Source organism: Nannospalax galili, unplaced genomic scaffold (genome assembly GCF_000622305.1).
Source record: "Nannospalax galili isolate Female #2095 unplaced genomic scaffold, S.galili_v1.0 scaffold336, whole genome shotgun sequence".
In the NCBI taxonomy this organism is placed as follows: domain Eukaryota; kingdom Metazoa; phylum Chordata; class Mammalia; order Rodentia; family Spalacidae; genus Nannospalax; species Nannospalax galili.
The window spans coordinates 618,527-634,899 of NW_008343385.1; the positions used below are offsets into that span (position 1 = coordinate 618,527).

General features: G+C 36.3%; 1 protein-coding gene across 1 annotated transcript in view; it reads right to left on the reverse strand.

Moving 5' to 3' along the window:
* Positions 1-16,373, reverse strand: part of Mnat1 (MNAT1 component of CDK activating kinase) — a 205,722-nt gene that overhangs the window by 54,985 nt on the left and 134,364 nt on the right. Inside the window, exon 7 of the mRNA XM_008839486.3 lies at positions 13,354-13,475. Within this exon, the coding sequence (XP_008837708.1) occupies positions 13,354-13,475 (122 nt within the window). The remainder of the gene's footprint in view (positions 1-13,353; positions 13,476-16,373) is intronic.

The following is a 16,373-nucleotide window of genomic DNA, read 5'->3' on the forward strand; positions in this document are numbered from 1 at the left end:
GAGTTCAAGGCCAGCCTGGTCTACATAGTGAGTTCCAGGCCAGCTGGGCCTACAGGGAGACCCTGTCTCAAAAAGACCAAAAGAGGCTGTGCGTGGTGGCGCATGCCTTTAATCCCAGCACTCGAGCACTCGGGAGGCGGAGGCAGACGGATATCTGTGAATTCAAGGCCAGCCTGGTCTACATAGTGAGTTCCAGGACAGCTAGGGCTACAGAGAGGCCCTGTCTCAAAAAGACAAAAAATAAATAAATAAATAAAAATAAAAATAAAAATTTCAAAGCAACAAATAGAAAACAGCCTGAATGCCTAACAGAAAACTGGACAAGCAAAAGATGCAATGCTTTAAATGAGGCAATGGATAAACATAATGACAGAGCAAGAAAGACAGCAAACACAGCAGTCTCTAATTAGCAACATCAGCAACATTTATTTTTGGAAATAAACATTCTGGGGCCCCATACAAGTCTGGCTAAATCAGAAACCCTGAAGGTTGAGACCACAATCTGCTTCAGTGATTCCTACATATGCAAAAGCTTGAGACCCACTATTCTAGATTTTTTTTTTTATTAAAATCAGGATCCCTGTGAGGCTCTGATGAAAAACCATGAACTGTCTTCTAGAAAAGTGCACATTTGGACAAATAATCAGTGCTATGCAAAAATACAGGGCAGGAGGCATCTACAGTAGTACAGCACTATTCCCAAATGGCATCTACTGAGCTTCAGGACTCTTTACCTATAATAACACATATATACTGTATATAAATTGCCAAAGTTAAATTGCAAACAAAAAAGTTATAAAAGTAAGCAGTGAACCAATCCCTTCCTCAAGTGTGACATCCCAGTATTTCTCCCTGTTTGTCTTCACTTACTCAGATTCCAATCTACTGGGTTCAACTTTCCAAATTTCTAAACTTTATTAAGCTTTTAGGCTAAACTTGTGGCCTCTGCAATAGAGATTCTAACATGATCACTATTCCATTTGGCCATCAATCTTCCTGGCGTTAAGAGAAAGCTTCTTAGAGATTTTTTTTTTTTAAGCTTGCTGTTTTAGAAACCATATGACACAGAACTCATGTCCTAAACTAAGTACTTTAAGCAGATTTTTCATTCCTTTAAATAGTTTGTAGTAAGAACCAAGACCAAACTATAGAGTCCTCCAGTTGTAGATTCATAAGAACAGTCCAGAATTTTCAAGATTTGTTAAGACCATGTATAATAATCTAACTTTATTTTTTTAAAAAATTAGATTCCTTTGTGAATATATACATATGTGTGTGAATAAACATATATTATGATAATGAACTCAACCACAAAAAATATTAATGTTAACTAAGAAAAACATACCATTAAAAAAAAAACCACTGTATGCACACCTGCTATTCTCCTATCAATTTAAGCAGGAAACCACTTCTCTACATCATGAGCAATAGAAAAGTACTTATTAAAACATTAATCACAGTCCATTATATTCTGACTCACTGCCAAAAGTTCCTATTACATCACCGAAAATATCTATTAACCAAAACCTGCTTCTGACAAGTTACAGGAGTGCAGTGTTTAGAATTCAGCAATATAAAAGTCAGTTTAGAAGAACAGTTACACAATTCATTTTGCAGTGGCAGCAAAAATAATTAATTTTTTCCAACATTTATTACTTCAAAGTTGATTTAACTAGTGTTTCTAATGTAAAATTATTCTAAAATTATTTCAAACTTTACCTGTTATTAGATACATTTACCATAAAAGCATTAAATAAAATACCAATGACTAAAATGTGAAATAAAATAATTTTAAAGTGTGCTGAATATACACCACTGTAAATAAAACCATATTAACTTGTGTAACTATGGGCCTTGTTTAGAGCCATGTCTCACAGGAAATTGTGGCAAATGAAAACCATCCCGGTTTTCCACTCCTGCTCTTTAGGATTTATGTTTTTATATTTAAAACTAGTTATACAGAGAAACCTAAAAAGGAGGGAGCAACATTACCTTCAAGTCAGAATCATAACTACTTTGGGGATTCTGAGCATGTTTAAATAAATTTTAATAATATTATTAGACACAAAACTTTAATATATTTTTATTTTGTACCAATGGAACTATCCAGTTCTCATTTCTTGGACTGTTTGTTTCTTGGGACATGGTAACACTGGCTTCCTAGCATTAGGTAGTACCACATCAGGCCAGGAAGAAGGCAGTCAACATTTAATTACTAAACTGCTAAGAAAAAAAAGCAAAGAATTTATGGGCAGTTATGTCCCAGAACATTTTGAAATCACTTATAGTTTATGAATTCATATATTGAAAAAGAAGTTCAATACTAAAAGCATGAGAATTTTTTCCTATTAGCTTATTACCTGAATGTTTTTCTGTAATGAGTATCTATTACCTTTAACAGGAAGTAAAAAACCCAACTTATTTTAACAAATGCTGTTAAGATTCCAAGGTGATAAAGAGTGACTATTAGGGAAGATGCTTACTTGTCCTAATACATTATACTTACTGCCTCTTTCAAATTTAAATTTTCAAACCTATCTCTGAAAATGAGTGAATAATTTCTAGCAACACATCTAAAATCTAGAATGTCTACCATTTCTTGTGTTTTATGCTTTTATTGATGTTTCTTGTTTTTCATTTAATTGGAAAACTCATGGTAGAAGGATTTAAAGAAATTAAAAGAATGAAGTATGTATTTGCTAATAAGGAGACAGAGAAGAAAAGAGACCTAGGTTAACTGTCTTTTTTTCCCTTGTCTCTGTAAATGGAAATGCAATTTCTACATACCTAATTTTTTTAAAAAAAGTTATCTATACTTCAAAGTTTTCTTAAGAGAATATGAATCTTTCAAGGCACAACTCAAATCATCAACCAAATCCTAGTTTGTAATCCTAAATTTTGACTAGGAAATGAAGTAATGAGTGATCATATACTTACAGTATGGTCAATTTAACTGGGAAACAGGCATATAATTAAAAGAGAGACCCATATTCTATAATTGGAACTTCTGCCTGTTTTCTTTTTTCTATCTCACAGACATATGCATACACACATGCACACACACACACACACACACACACACACACACTGTCAACATGTCCTGTTACATCGATGTCCACTTTGATCACCCAGCTGAAGTAGTGTTAGGTTTTTCTAACTGTAAAGTTACTCTTACTTCTCTTCTTCTAAACTCTTTTTTTTTTTTTTTAAGTACATTTCACTCTTTGGAAGGAAGTCATTATGCGCAGTCCACACTTCAGGAATGGGGAATTATTTTCCACTTTCTTGGCAGCACAGTCCCTATATAAATTGCTTGGAATTCTGCACATGAGGGTGTATGTGTGTGTGTGCGTGTGTGTGTGTGTGTGTGTGTATGTATGTGTGTGTGTACTTGTGTCTCTGTGGGGGGACCAGAGGTCACTCTTTGGAAGGAAGTCATTATGCGCAGTCCACACTTCAGGAATGGGGAATTATTTTCCACTTTCTTGGCAGCACAGTCCCTATATAAATTGCTTGGAATTCTGCACATGAGGGTGTATGTGTGTGTGTGCGTGTGTGTGTGTGTGTGTGTGTATGTATGTGTGTGTGTACTTGTGTCTCTGTGGGGGGACCAGAGGTTGACGTCAGGTGTCTATGTCAGTATTTCTTTACATTATTTTTTTCAATATATATTTTTATTGAATTTTTGTGCATTTCATACATCTTAATCATAGTCAGAACCCCTCCCTTATCTGCACCCCACACAGCCCACTCTCCTCCCACCAGACCTCATGGATTCAATTATACATGCTAACAGACTGGGGATGGAAACAGGGTCACTTTGTAGTCCAAGCTGGCCTCCAACTCACAATCACTAACTCCTCCTGCCTCTGCTCCCAGGTTCTGGGGTTATAGACATGAGCTACCATACCTGGCAAAAGGCGCATGGTATTTTGTTTTGCTTTTAATTCTAGCATACTCTTTGTAGACATGAGAAAGCTGACCCTAAAATTTGCATCAATATGCAAAGAAGCTAAAATAGAAAAAAAAAAGTAGAGGATTGATGTTCATGTTCCAAGTTCCTATAAAACCACAGTAATCAAGACAGCATAATAATTCTGGTATCATCATCAATAAACAAATCACTGCAACAAACACTGACACACTGTCCACTGATTTTTATAAACGCATAAGGGCAATTCAGTGGAGAAAAGCCTATCTTCAGCAAATGGCCAAAAACTACTCAAACTGGGGACCAAAATGTCCAAATACTTGGAACCTGTGGGAGATATTCTCATTTGAACTACCACAAGAGGACTGTTTTCCCTATTAAAATGAGGGTTAGCAACTGAAAATTTGAAAATACATATTATAACGCTTACTTTATAACAGAAGAAAATTAGAGACCTTTTCCATTTTCCTGAGGCTATGTTCATCTATACTCATAAGCAGTATCCCTTAGACCTCAAAAGTGTGCTCCATGGACTTAACCACATGGTGACTTTATACTGTGCTTTTTTTTTTTAAAGCTCAAATTTTTCTTAGCATAATTAGCAATGTATTTTACATGAAAACCCACTGTAAATAGGTATACATGCATGCATATAGATACACATACAACTAAAACAAAGTTTCACAAAATAATATGTTTGCTAATTATAATTTCCTTCACTAGTTTACTTCCTATTTTATTCCATTAAAAATGGATCTAGGCTGGGGGTGAGCTCAGTTGGTAGGGTGCTTGCTCTGTATGCACATAGCCCTTGGTTTGATCTTCACACTATATAAATGTGGACGTGGTGGCATAAGACTGTATGTAATCTCAGTACTTGGAAGGCTGAAGTGGGAGGATCAAAAAGTTCAATGTTGCAAGGTGTGGTGGTGCAAGCTTTTAATCCTAGTACTTGGGAGGCAGAGGCAAACAGAGATCTGTGAATTCAAGGCTACCCTGGTCTATATAGCAAGTACAGGCCAGCAGGGGGTATAGGGAGACCCTGTCTCAAAAAGACGCCCCCCCCAAAACCCACAAGCACATAAAATATACATTTGCATATACAAATAATCATATTAGTCCTTTGAAAACTGGGCAGTATTTAAAAGCATGTAATGGGTTACCACACTCCAGTTTCTGTTCTGAGATTTGACTTTTACAAATTTATCAATAGCTCACTAAAATTGATCTTTTCACATAGTTATGTTCAACAGGTGACATGATCAAGATTTTTCCACTTATTTTTGCTTCATTGATTGAGAAATACATTTGCTAACTTTAATTTCAAAAGTTACTTTCATGAAGCAACAGAGATCCTAACAGCTAGGAAGCATCTTCCTGATGAGTCTATCAGAATTTAATAAAGTTTTTATTTCATAATAAATTCCAGAAATTACAATACTGTTTATGGCTTTGTTGATATAGTACTTACTTTAGCAGCTTTCAATGTTCCTGATAGCTGAAAATCTTTAAATATAAGTAAAGTTCCAAGAGCTAAATTTCTGTTTCTTCCTTTTTCACTGGTATGTAAATGTTTATTCAAATCTACTGTATAAACTCAGGAATAGGTCTACCACAGGGGAAAGATGCAGAAACTTTATCAGAAAGGACCTAGAAGAATTTCAAAACTTTTTCTTTAATAAGGTCAAAGGTAGCTGAGTTTGTAAAATAGAGGGTGGGTAGGGAGAGTTGAGGCAGACTATAAAACTGAGAGTAACTCCTATATATAATATGTTATTAAGGAACAAGAAGTAAAGATGTGCTAACTGGGAGCTTACATATATACTACTAAATTTAAATGTAACCACAGCAATTATTTAGAACTAAAAAAAAAAATTCAGGAAGGACATTTGAAAAGTAGGCTGACTTTCAATTGGACTTATAATTTTTCAAATTTACTACAGGCAACACAGCTCTTATTGCCTGAACAGTAAATGGCAGCTTCACTGTTCTGTTGAAGTCCTGGAAGCAATTAGTTGTTTAGATTAAAAAAAAAGAAATCTTTGACGTTATATCTTTGTCATATGCCTCCATAATCAATCCACAAAAAAATTCTTGACTCTGAATCAATTATCCAAATGCTTTCCTATCAACTACACTGCTACCACACTTGGGCATGCCCCCATCACCTGAATCAGAGTTGCTACAAGTTTGCTTGCTTTCACCATTGCCCCCATTTCACCCTACCACCATCAAACTCTCCTATAATAGGTCTTTCTAGGGGTATGACATATTATGCCATACCTCTGTTTAAAATGCTCCTCTGTCTTCCCAACGTCCTAAAAGGAAAAAAGTCAAATCTTAACCATGGCCTAAAAAACCCTAGAGCACTGTGGTGTTTTGAATGAGAAATGTCTCCTGTGCAAGTATTTGAACACTTGGTGCTCTGTTGGTGGTGCTATTCGGGGAGGTTATGGAACTTCGAGGAGGTGCAGCTTTGCTGGAGGATGTACTCCATCACTGGGGGGTAGGCTTTGAGAGTTTATAGCCTTGTTCAATTTTCAGTTTGTTCTTGTTCTCTCTCTCTCTCTCTCTCTCTCTCTCTCTCTCTCTCTCTTGCTCTAATGAGCATAAGTAAAGCATTATTTACAGGACTATGGGCAACCTACCAGAGGCTATATTACTGAAGAAAATGTTTCTCCTTCCCCATTAATTACTTACAGATCCCTGGGAGGAGGGGGAGCCACTCTTGAGCCCCTCCCACCTGAGGCCAGCCTGGGCTACAGGAGACTGTCTCAAAACCAAACAATTCCTGTATGTGGATAATAATATATGCTTTCTCAGCTTCCTGCTCCAGTCTCCTGCCACCAGCCCTCCCCGGCCCCCTTGCCACTATTATGACCCTCCAGGAACTGTAAGCCAGAATAAACTTTTCCTTTTATAAATTGCTTTTTGTCATGGCATTTTATCACAACAATAGAAAAGTAATTAATACAAACAGCCAACTAGAATCAACCTTACCCTTTATAGAAAAACCTGCTAGCTCTCTGACCTCTTCTCTAACCATTCTCCATATTCATTTACTTCTACCCCAAACATACTGGACCCTCTTCCTCATGCACATATTCACTTCTGCGCCCTTGTACTTACAGCTCCTTTTACTCTTTCCTGGATACAGCCTAATTCATGTTATAACCCCTTGCCTAGCCCCACCTTATACAAGACTTCATCACAAACTACTTACTAAACAATGGCACCCTAGTCTAATTACTCTCCAACCCTTTATCCTCTGCTTTTATCTCTCAAGTAGTAATTATCATTCAATGTTTAATTTTATGTGCCAACCTAAATCAGTTAAGGCATATTCAAACAGTTTCTAAAACATTATTTCTTAGTGGGTCTGTAGGAATGTTCCCAGAAGAAGTGAGCATTTGAATCATCAGCCTGAGTAAGGAAGATTTATCCCCACCAAACATCCAGCTCAGCTGAGGGCCTGACTAGAAAAGGGTTGAGGGGAGGCGTGGGGGGTAGGCAAAGGAAGGGTGTGTTCATTCTACATTCTAGAGCTGAGATAGTCATCTATCCTCAGACATCAGAACTCCAGGTGATCAGGTCTTCAGACTCTGGGATTGAAACTCCCCTACATCATCTCCACCACGAGCCCATTCTCAGGCATTCAGCCTCACACTAAGGGGTCACATCATCAACTGCCACTGTCCTCAGTCTCTTAGACTCAGAATTACACCACCAGCTCTCTTGCTCTGCTTGCAGACAGCAGCTTATGGTACTACATAATCACATGAGCCAAGTCCAAAATAAATCTCATCTTAAATGTCTCTACAAAAGCTTATTGGTTCTTTTTCACGAGAGAACGCTGACTAAATCATCAACTAACAGATTCAATAATGCATTTTTATTGTTGGTTTTGTACCAGCAGGTTATGAGGCATTTTTCTTCTGTTTTGTTCACTGATATTTTCTTGGCACTCAGAAGAAAGTGTAACTGGCCTACAGTAAATACATCATAAATACTTGCTGAGTGATAAGCAAACGAATAGCAAAACAAAATAATGGCTAAAGAATTCACTGTTTCTCAGTTAACTTGAAAATACTAAAAAGTTTCATTTTCCAATGGAGACAATCTTATATACCATCTACAGGGTCTAACAAGTTTTATAGTGATCTGGGAGGAATAAATAACCAAATTCCAACAACAAATTGCACTTGCTCTTTTGAAGTCCTTTTTTTAAAAAACTGCTTCACTGTAATAATTTATTATATTTTGAGCTGTTTTCTGAGATTAACTTTAAAATAAATTTTATTATGCATTTTAATTAGTATCGTGACTTAATGTTGTTAAAGTCCCAACTACAAGAAAACAATTCTAGAAGAGGCTGCATAATTACATTTTCTCAGTGACCTTGCAATCTTGTGAGCGTTTACTCTAGACTAAACAGCTTCGTTCAGCTGTCCTGAGTCTGCCTGTTGAAAGAAGCTTGTTTGACAACAGCTTCAGCAGAAACATATTTCTCCATGATTTCATAAAAAGACTGAAAACTTCCCAGACAAAAGCCAGACTAGAACCTAAAGCATGAAGGTTCATGTTGATATGCAAGCTGATTTCTAATTCAAATACTAACAAAAACAGATATGAAAGACATTTTGCTATTATAGCAAGGAAAAAAGAAAACTTAATTTAGTAATACTTCCATAAATACAACTAAGTATAATATAAATTATGTTATACACATACACATACTACAATCACTTTTGTGACTTTTGGGGTTTTTCCATTATTATTCCATTTTCTGATGCTCCTGAGGAGCTTTGTATAACAATGTATTGACTTAAATGAAGTGCGCAAAAAGAAAAATAAAATGAACATCGTTTGTCCACAGCTAAAAAAGCCATACATTATGTAACAACCTTAACCAAAAAAAAAGCATATAAAACATTACATTCTCCCACAGAAAGTTTTAAAATATACATAACCATTTTGTGTCATAAAATTCTTTTTTCTGAGAAAAAACACATCAGTGACAGCAGATGATACAGAGTTATGATTACAGAGGTTGTACCCCATATGCATTTATCAAAACTCATGAAGGCATACACTAAAAGGAGGTGTTTTATTATATGTAAATCACACTTTAATGAAGCTGTTAAATAAATTCTCATTTCCTAAGTGGTAATCATAGATTGTCTTCAATTACTCATCAACAGAAACCTAAATTGACTCATTTAAAACAAATTTTATGATTAGCTAAAATTCAGTCTTTCCTGAATACTATTTCAAATACCTAGAAATATACATAATATCTACTATTAGATGTTTTAAATAATGCTATGAAAGTTCACTGATACATTTAAAAATGTACTCAACAAAATAAAAATCAATAATTTGGGCTGCTAAGATGGCTCAGAGGATCAGGGCATGTACTGCAAGCCTGAGGACCTGAGTTCAGTCCTCAGGACCCATATGGTACAAGGAAAGAACCAACTCTTGCAAGTTGTCCTCTGACCTCCATGCTCAGACAGACAGACGGAGACACACAGACATACAGACACACACACACACACACCCCACCCAGTCTTAAAAAAAAGACATATGTATATCTATTATCTATATCTATCTATCTATCTATCTATCTATCTATCTATCTATCTATCTATCTATATATGGTCTCTCTTTACATATATGAAAAGATATTCAACATCATTAATCACTTGGGAAATACCAACCAGAACTGCAGCAAGTATCCCTTTATGTATATTAATACAGTTTCTGTTTTAAAAAAGAAAGTGTCAGTGGGAATAAGGCAAAAAATATAGAACGCTGATACACTATTATTAGTTATGTAAAATGGCTCAGCTTTGATGGAGAACAGTACAAAGTCCTCATACCAAAACTATTGAAATGTTCCAGTAATCCTACTTTTGGCTATATATCCAAAAACACTGAAAGCACAACCCCAGATATCCAGGTTCGTGGCGACACTATTTACAATCACCAAGCGATATACACAGCACAAATGTGCATAGAGGCATGAATGGATAAATAGAAGTGGGATATGTATACAACATGACATTATTTAGCCCTAAAACGCCTGTCACACAGTTCAGCATGACCTTTGAGGGCATTATGCTATGTGATATAAGCCATTCACTAAAGACAGATGCCATGATTTCACTTTATGAGGTACTTGGAGCAATCAGATGCAGAGACAAAAAACACACTGAATGGAAAGGAAGAATGGAAGTGTCCGTGAGTATGAAGTTTCAGTTTTGCAAAATACGAAGTTCTGGAAATGGATATTAGTGATGGTTGCACAACAGCATGAACCTATTTAATATCACTGAATTGTCTACTTAAAATGTGTTAAGATAGCCTACTATTTATGTATGTTGCCTCAATTTAAAAAAAATGGCAGTATAAATAGCTTAACATGGGCTAGAGAGATGGCTCAGCAGTTAAGAGCACTGGCTGCCCTTGCAGAGAACCAGGTCTTGGTTCCCAGCACCCACATGGTGGCTAATAATCAACTGTAACTCCAGTTCCAGGGTATCTGATGCCCTCTTCTGGTATTTGTGGGCATTACCATGCACACAGTGTACTTACATGAAGGCAAAACACTCATACACACAAAGTAAAAATGAATCAATCAAAAACTGTTTAAAGCTTAACATGAAATCAGAGGTATAGAATGAAAACAGAAAATAAGGAAGGGATATTTAAAGAGATAATGATTTGTGTATTTGCCAAATTAAAACAATAAAATACAGATCAAATTCAAAGAAAGTTTAAATATTTAATGAAATTCACTAAAAATTAAAATTGAGTTTTCAGTTACACTAAGCACATTTCAAGTGCTCAGCAGAAATGTGATCAGTAGCTACCACAGTTAACAGTAAAGATCTAGAACATTTACAGCATTACAAAAATTTTTACTCACTATTGTACAACATTTACATTTAACTTGATAACATTGATTAAATCTTTATCAAGCTGTTCTCTAACTTCTCTTTCTTCTTGTTTCCCTTTTCCTCTTCCTTTGCTCTAAGCTTTTTTTCACGTGTGTGTGTGTGTATGCATGTGTGCAATGCACATTTGCACATGGGTGCACATGCATGTGGCGGCCCAAGGTTGATGTTGGGAATCATCCTCAGTCACTCTTCCACCATATTCAATGAGGGAGGGTCTCTCTATCAAACCCAGAGCTCATCAATATGGCTAGTCAGCCAGCTGCTCTAGGGATCCTCTGCCTCTAGCTTCCAAGGCTGGAATTACAGGTGGGCCACTCTGCCTGCCTGCATTTACATGAGCTCTGGTGATCCAAACTCCAGTCCTTGGGTTTATCAGCAAGTATTTTAACACGAATCATCTCCCCATCCCAAATGAAGTGTTTTAATGACCTCATTATTTTCTGTGGTATTGGTTGACTGGCTATTTCTTCTTGTTTTACTTTTTATTGATTTTCTTTTAGTAGTTATTCTGGGGTTTATAACATACTATTTCATTGACAATGTACAAAAATTTCAATAGCAAACTTTTCTTTCCTTCTTCCTGTCCTTTGAACTGCTGTTGTCAAACCTTTTACTTCGAGGCCCAAAGGGTAAAGGAACTCACTATCAAGGCTAAATTTCATCTTGGAACTCATGTGGTACGAGGAGAGAACAGACTCTTCATGGCCATTTCCATGATCTCTCAAATGTATTATTCATGACAATATTATATGCAAAGCTTTAACAGAGAGGGAATTATTTCAAATACCTAATTATTACTGATGTTAAAGTTTTTTTTAAAGGTTAGAGAAACAGAAGTCTGGCTGTTGGTAATTCATAAAATATTTTTTTGATCAATGTTTGTGTTATGTGTAACTTTTTATACCATAAAATACAATATTCTTGGGATTAGGGAGATAGCTTAGTGGGTAAAACACTTGACACACAAATATGACAATCTGAGTTCAATCCCCATGTAAAAATCCAACTGTGGTGATACAGACTTGCAATCTCAACACTGGGGAAGTGAAAGCAGGCTGGCCTAATCAGTAAGTTCCAGGTCCTAGCAAGCTATCCTGTCTCAAAACACAAACTCTGGCCTACACATACACATGTGCACACAGATGCATATGCACCTGTACCTACACACACACACACACACACACACACACACACACACACACACACCAAAAACACAACAAACAACACATGAAAACGTCAATAAATAATATACTAAATAACATAATAATCTTTAGGTCCTCAGGCTTTAATTTTAGCATATAGGACAATTAATCAATCAATATATTACCTCAATGGGAGTTTTAGATGTTCCCATTTTGGCTTCATATTTGGAGGTTGTAGGACTTTAAGAGAATTGAGAACTAAAGATACCTATCCTTAAGAGCTATCTAATACTGGATAATTAAATATTATGCCATTTTACTGTTAGTTCACCTTGGAGCCTCAACAGTCACATGTAGAATACTAGGCATCATGTTTAAGAGGTTGGTCTTAGTTTGAAGATACATATAGGCTTTACTATTTGTTTCACCTTTCTTATTTCTATTGCTGGAGTCTTTGATTTTATTTTAATTACTTTGCCTTATTGTATGAATTATTTTCTTTTCTTAAGAAACATAGTAGCTAGGCCAAACATGATGACTCACACCTTCGATCCCATCACTTGCAGAGGCAGGCAGATCTCTGTGAGTTCGAGGCCAGCCTGGTCTACATAGCGAGTCTGGCCAGCCAAGGTTACACAGTGAGACCAGGTCTCAAAAAAATTAAAAGAAAAAGAAACGCAGTTTCTGAATCATTCTTCAATTTTATACTTTGTACTAAAAAGGCCAGACCAAGAAATATTTTCCTCCATCTAGAGACATCTGTGTCTGTACTTTCCAAGTATGTAAAAACCTCATTTGCTTTGGGGAGAGAAATGGACCATTTCCATCATTCACAAAAGCCAGGTTCTCAAGTTCTCCAAAAAGGATACATATAACTGTTGGGCCAGCCCTACATTCTACCTTTTGACAAAATATATTTCCTGGGTAATGTCTCAAAAATGAGAGAAGTTTCACTACCAGTAGCAGACAGTGCATAAATCTACTCTTTTTTAAGGACAGTACCTTGGTTTATTACCAAGGTAATTTAAAAACAGAACAAAACAAAAAACATAGCAAGCTAAAAACAGTCCCTTTAAACATGGCTGCCAAAGATAGTCTCGGTAGAGCCACTACATTACAGTTCTAATCTCAAGAACCTAGCAAATTCACTGGAAAAAAAAATTTATTAAATAAAAATTTATTATTTAGCATTGCTTGTTTTTTAAAAATGGAATTAATCTATAAAGTAAAAACCTTGGAATGTTGAAATATCAGTTAAAAGTAGCAACAGAGCCCTACACATCAGCTCCTCACTATGGAAAGTACTTTTGACACTTACCCAAGTCTTCCTAACATCTCAGGCTCGGGAACTTGTGGTCCACTTGTCTCTATTTGCAGTGGTTGGTATTCATACAGAGCTTCTTCAAGTTTATGAATTGGTGCTAATGAAATTTGTTGACCCTGTAAGAAAAAATGAGGGAAATATATTTCAGTAATATTCACATTTCTCATCTGTAGTAACTTTAAAATGGAGTAAATTTCTCATGTTAAAAATAGCTATTAGGTCTGTTATTCCATGGATATAATGCATTACTGTCACTCAAACTCATTTTCTGTAATTAATATAATCAATGGCACAATTTATTGAACAAAAACTAAATTTATTAGTAATTTGCTTTAACCAGTACAATTGTTCGATAACAATAGAATTGAGTAAAATTTAACCATAGTTCAACCTCACATTTTTGAATTTTTATTAAAAAGCTTTCAGAATCAGGGTTTTCTTTAAGGCTCTAACTAGGAGAAAGGGCTAATAAAATTATTTTCTGCAAAGTTTGCCACATAAATGTCTAATCCCTTAATTCTTTGCAATGGAATCAAGTTTATCAAGTGAGCATTCTATTTTATACACACATATACTCACAAAGTAAAAGAAAATATGATTAAAACTAAATTCAATTAACACCTAGGTATTTTTCTGAGAAGAAAGAATTAGCAGGTAGCTAAAGCATGAGGCCCTAAGGACATATCTGAATACAAACACTCAAATAAAATGCCACTCAGCTACCTAAGCATCATTACACTGAGATTTATGTATTTATCATATACATGGGCAAAGAATTCTAATTTATAAAAATCTTCATTTTTTATATAGTATATAATTGCTGGCTCTGGTAATTTTCAGCATTTCTCTAATTTATAGCTTTTTCTGTCTCTGTCCAGTGTGCATTCCACAATTTCCATTGTTAGACAATATAATCATGAGTTCAATGTAACGATTTGACATCAAGAACTAACTTCTTCACTAGGAGTGTGGTATACACCTGTAGTGCTCACACTTGCAAAGATGAAGCATGATGATCTCCATTGATGGAGTCCCTCCCTGAGATATACAGTGAGTTCAAGACCAGCCAGGGCTACATAAGGAGACCCTATCTCAAAAACGTAATAGAAGAGCTGCTGCCCCAGGCTGCACAACTTGCCAGCCACTCTCCTGGGTAAGTCCAGTGGCGCCGACCTTGCCTTGACTCCCCCAGCCTCATTCACCTGTGGACCTCCCCCGCCCCATCTCCCTCCTAACCTGGGCACTTGCCCAATTCTTGTCTTGGCACCCCAGACACTGGGGATGACCATTCGGCTCGGAGCCACCACTGCTTCCTGATCCTTTGCATCCAGACCAACCCAGTTCCTTCTCGAGGTCCCCAGAAGCCCTCTGGGCTTGGTCCCAGCTTCACCGCCCTCTGCTTCCCTGTGAGGCATGGCCACCAGCTGCCCAAGACCAGCATTTTCCTGGGCGTTGCTCCCAGTCCAGTTCAGCACCCAAATTTCTGAGAACAACATCTCTCCTGGAGGGATCTAGACCTCAGAAGAAAGCCTGAGAGCATAGGATCCTCATCTGACTTGGGCCTCTGTGAGAACTCCTGAAGATGAAAGCAATCTGGCCACTCCAATATAAAATTAAAAGAGACAACCTGAAGTCTAGACCAACCAGCTTTTCATACCCAACAAGGAAACCACAAAGTCACTTATAGAGTTTACAAAAAGAAGCAGATCTGAACTTGAAGGCTTGAGTCTCACACAAGAAATCAAAAACTACAAAAGAAATTCACATGTCAAAGTCACAGAGGAAAAAATAATAACATGGAAAACCAAAATAACATATCCCCACTAAATACCAATAGTCATGTAGAGGAGTAAAATGAGAACCCCCTAGAGATAACACAGGACATGGATCTCAAAATAACAATTATAGACATGATAAAAGAATTCAGTGAATTTGAAGAACACACAAAGAAATCAAAGAACTGAAGGAAGATAGGGATAAACTTCTAAATGAATTCAGAAGAGTTAGAAATATTGAAGAATACTCAGGCTGAAATGAAGAAGGAAGTGAAACACTCAATAAGCCAATTAGAAACGAGAGGACAAAGCCTCACCAATAGGAAAAATGAAATAAACAGATTATCAACACTTGAAGGTAAAAGTGGGTGAACTAGACCACGCAAGCTAAGATTATGAAAAATGTAAGAAAACACAAGTATGGAGCATGCAGGAATTGTGTGACACAATAAAAAGAGCAAACTTATGAATCATAGGCATACAGGAAGGAGAAGAATCTCAAGATAATCGTATGGACCAGATCTTCAACAGAATTGTAGAAGAAAATTTCCCAAAATTAAAGAAAGAGATGCCCATACAAATACAAGAAGCATATAGAACAACAAATAGATAGGACCAGAAAAAAAAACTCTCCATGGCACATCATAGTAAAAACAATAAATGTACAGAAAGAAGAGACGATACTGAAAGTGGCAAAAGAAAAAGAACAAGTCACATAAAAAGGAAAACCCATCAGGATTACGACTCACTTTTCAGTGCAAACTATGAAAGCCAGAAGAGCCTGGACCAAAGTATTCTCAGTTTTAAATGACCACAGATGCCAACCCAGATTACTATACCCAGCCAAAATATCTGTTATAGCCAAAGGGGAAAGAAAAATCTTCCATGACTTAAGTGGGCTGAAAGAATTCATGTCCAGAAAACCAGCTCTTCAGAGAGTTCTTGAACCAATACAAAGAGCTGAAGAAGGGAATGACTATACCCAAGGGGTTGTGGAAAGAAATTCAATGAAGGTATAACTGTGGAAAACACAGCTATATCAAGAAAGTGAACAGAGATAAAAATGATAGGATTCAATACACATCTTTCATTAATAACTTTAAATATCAACAGACTGAACTCCTCAGTCAAAAGACACAGACTAGGTGAATGGATCAAGAAACGAAACCCATCTTTTTGTTGTCTGTAAGAAACTCATCTTACTTTCAAAGACAGACACCATCTTAAAGTGAAAGGATG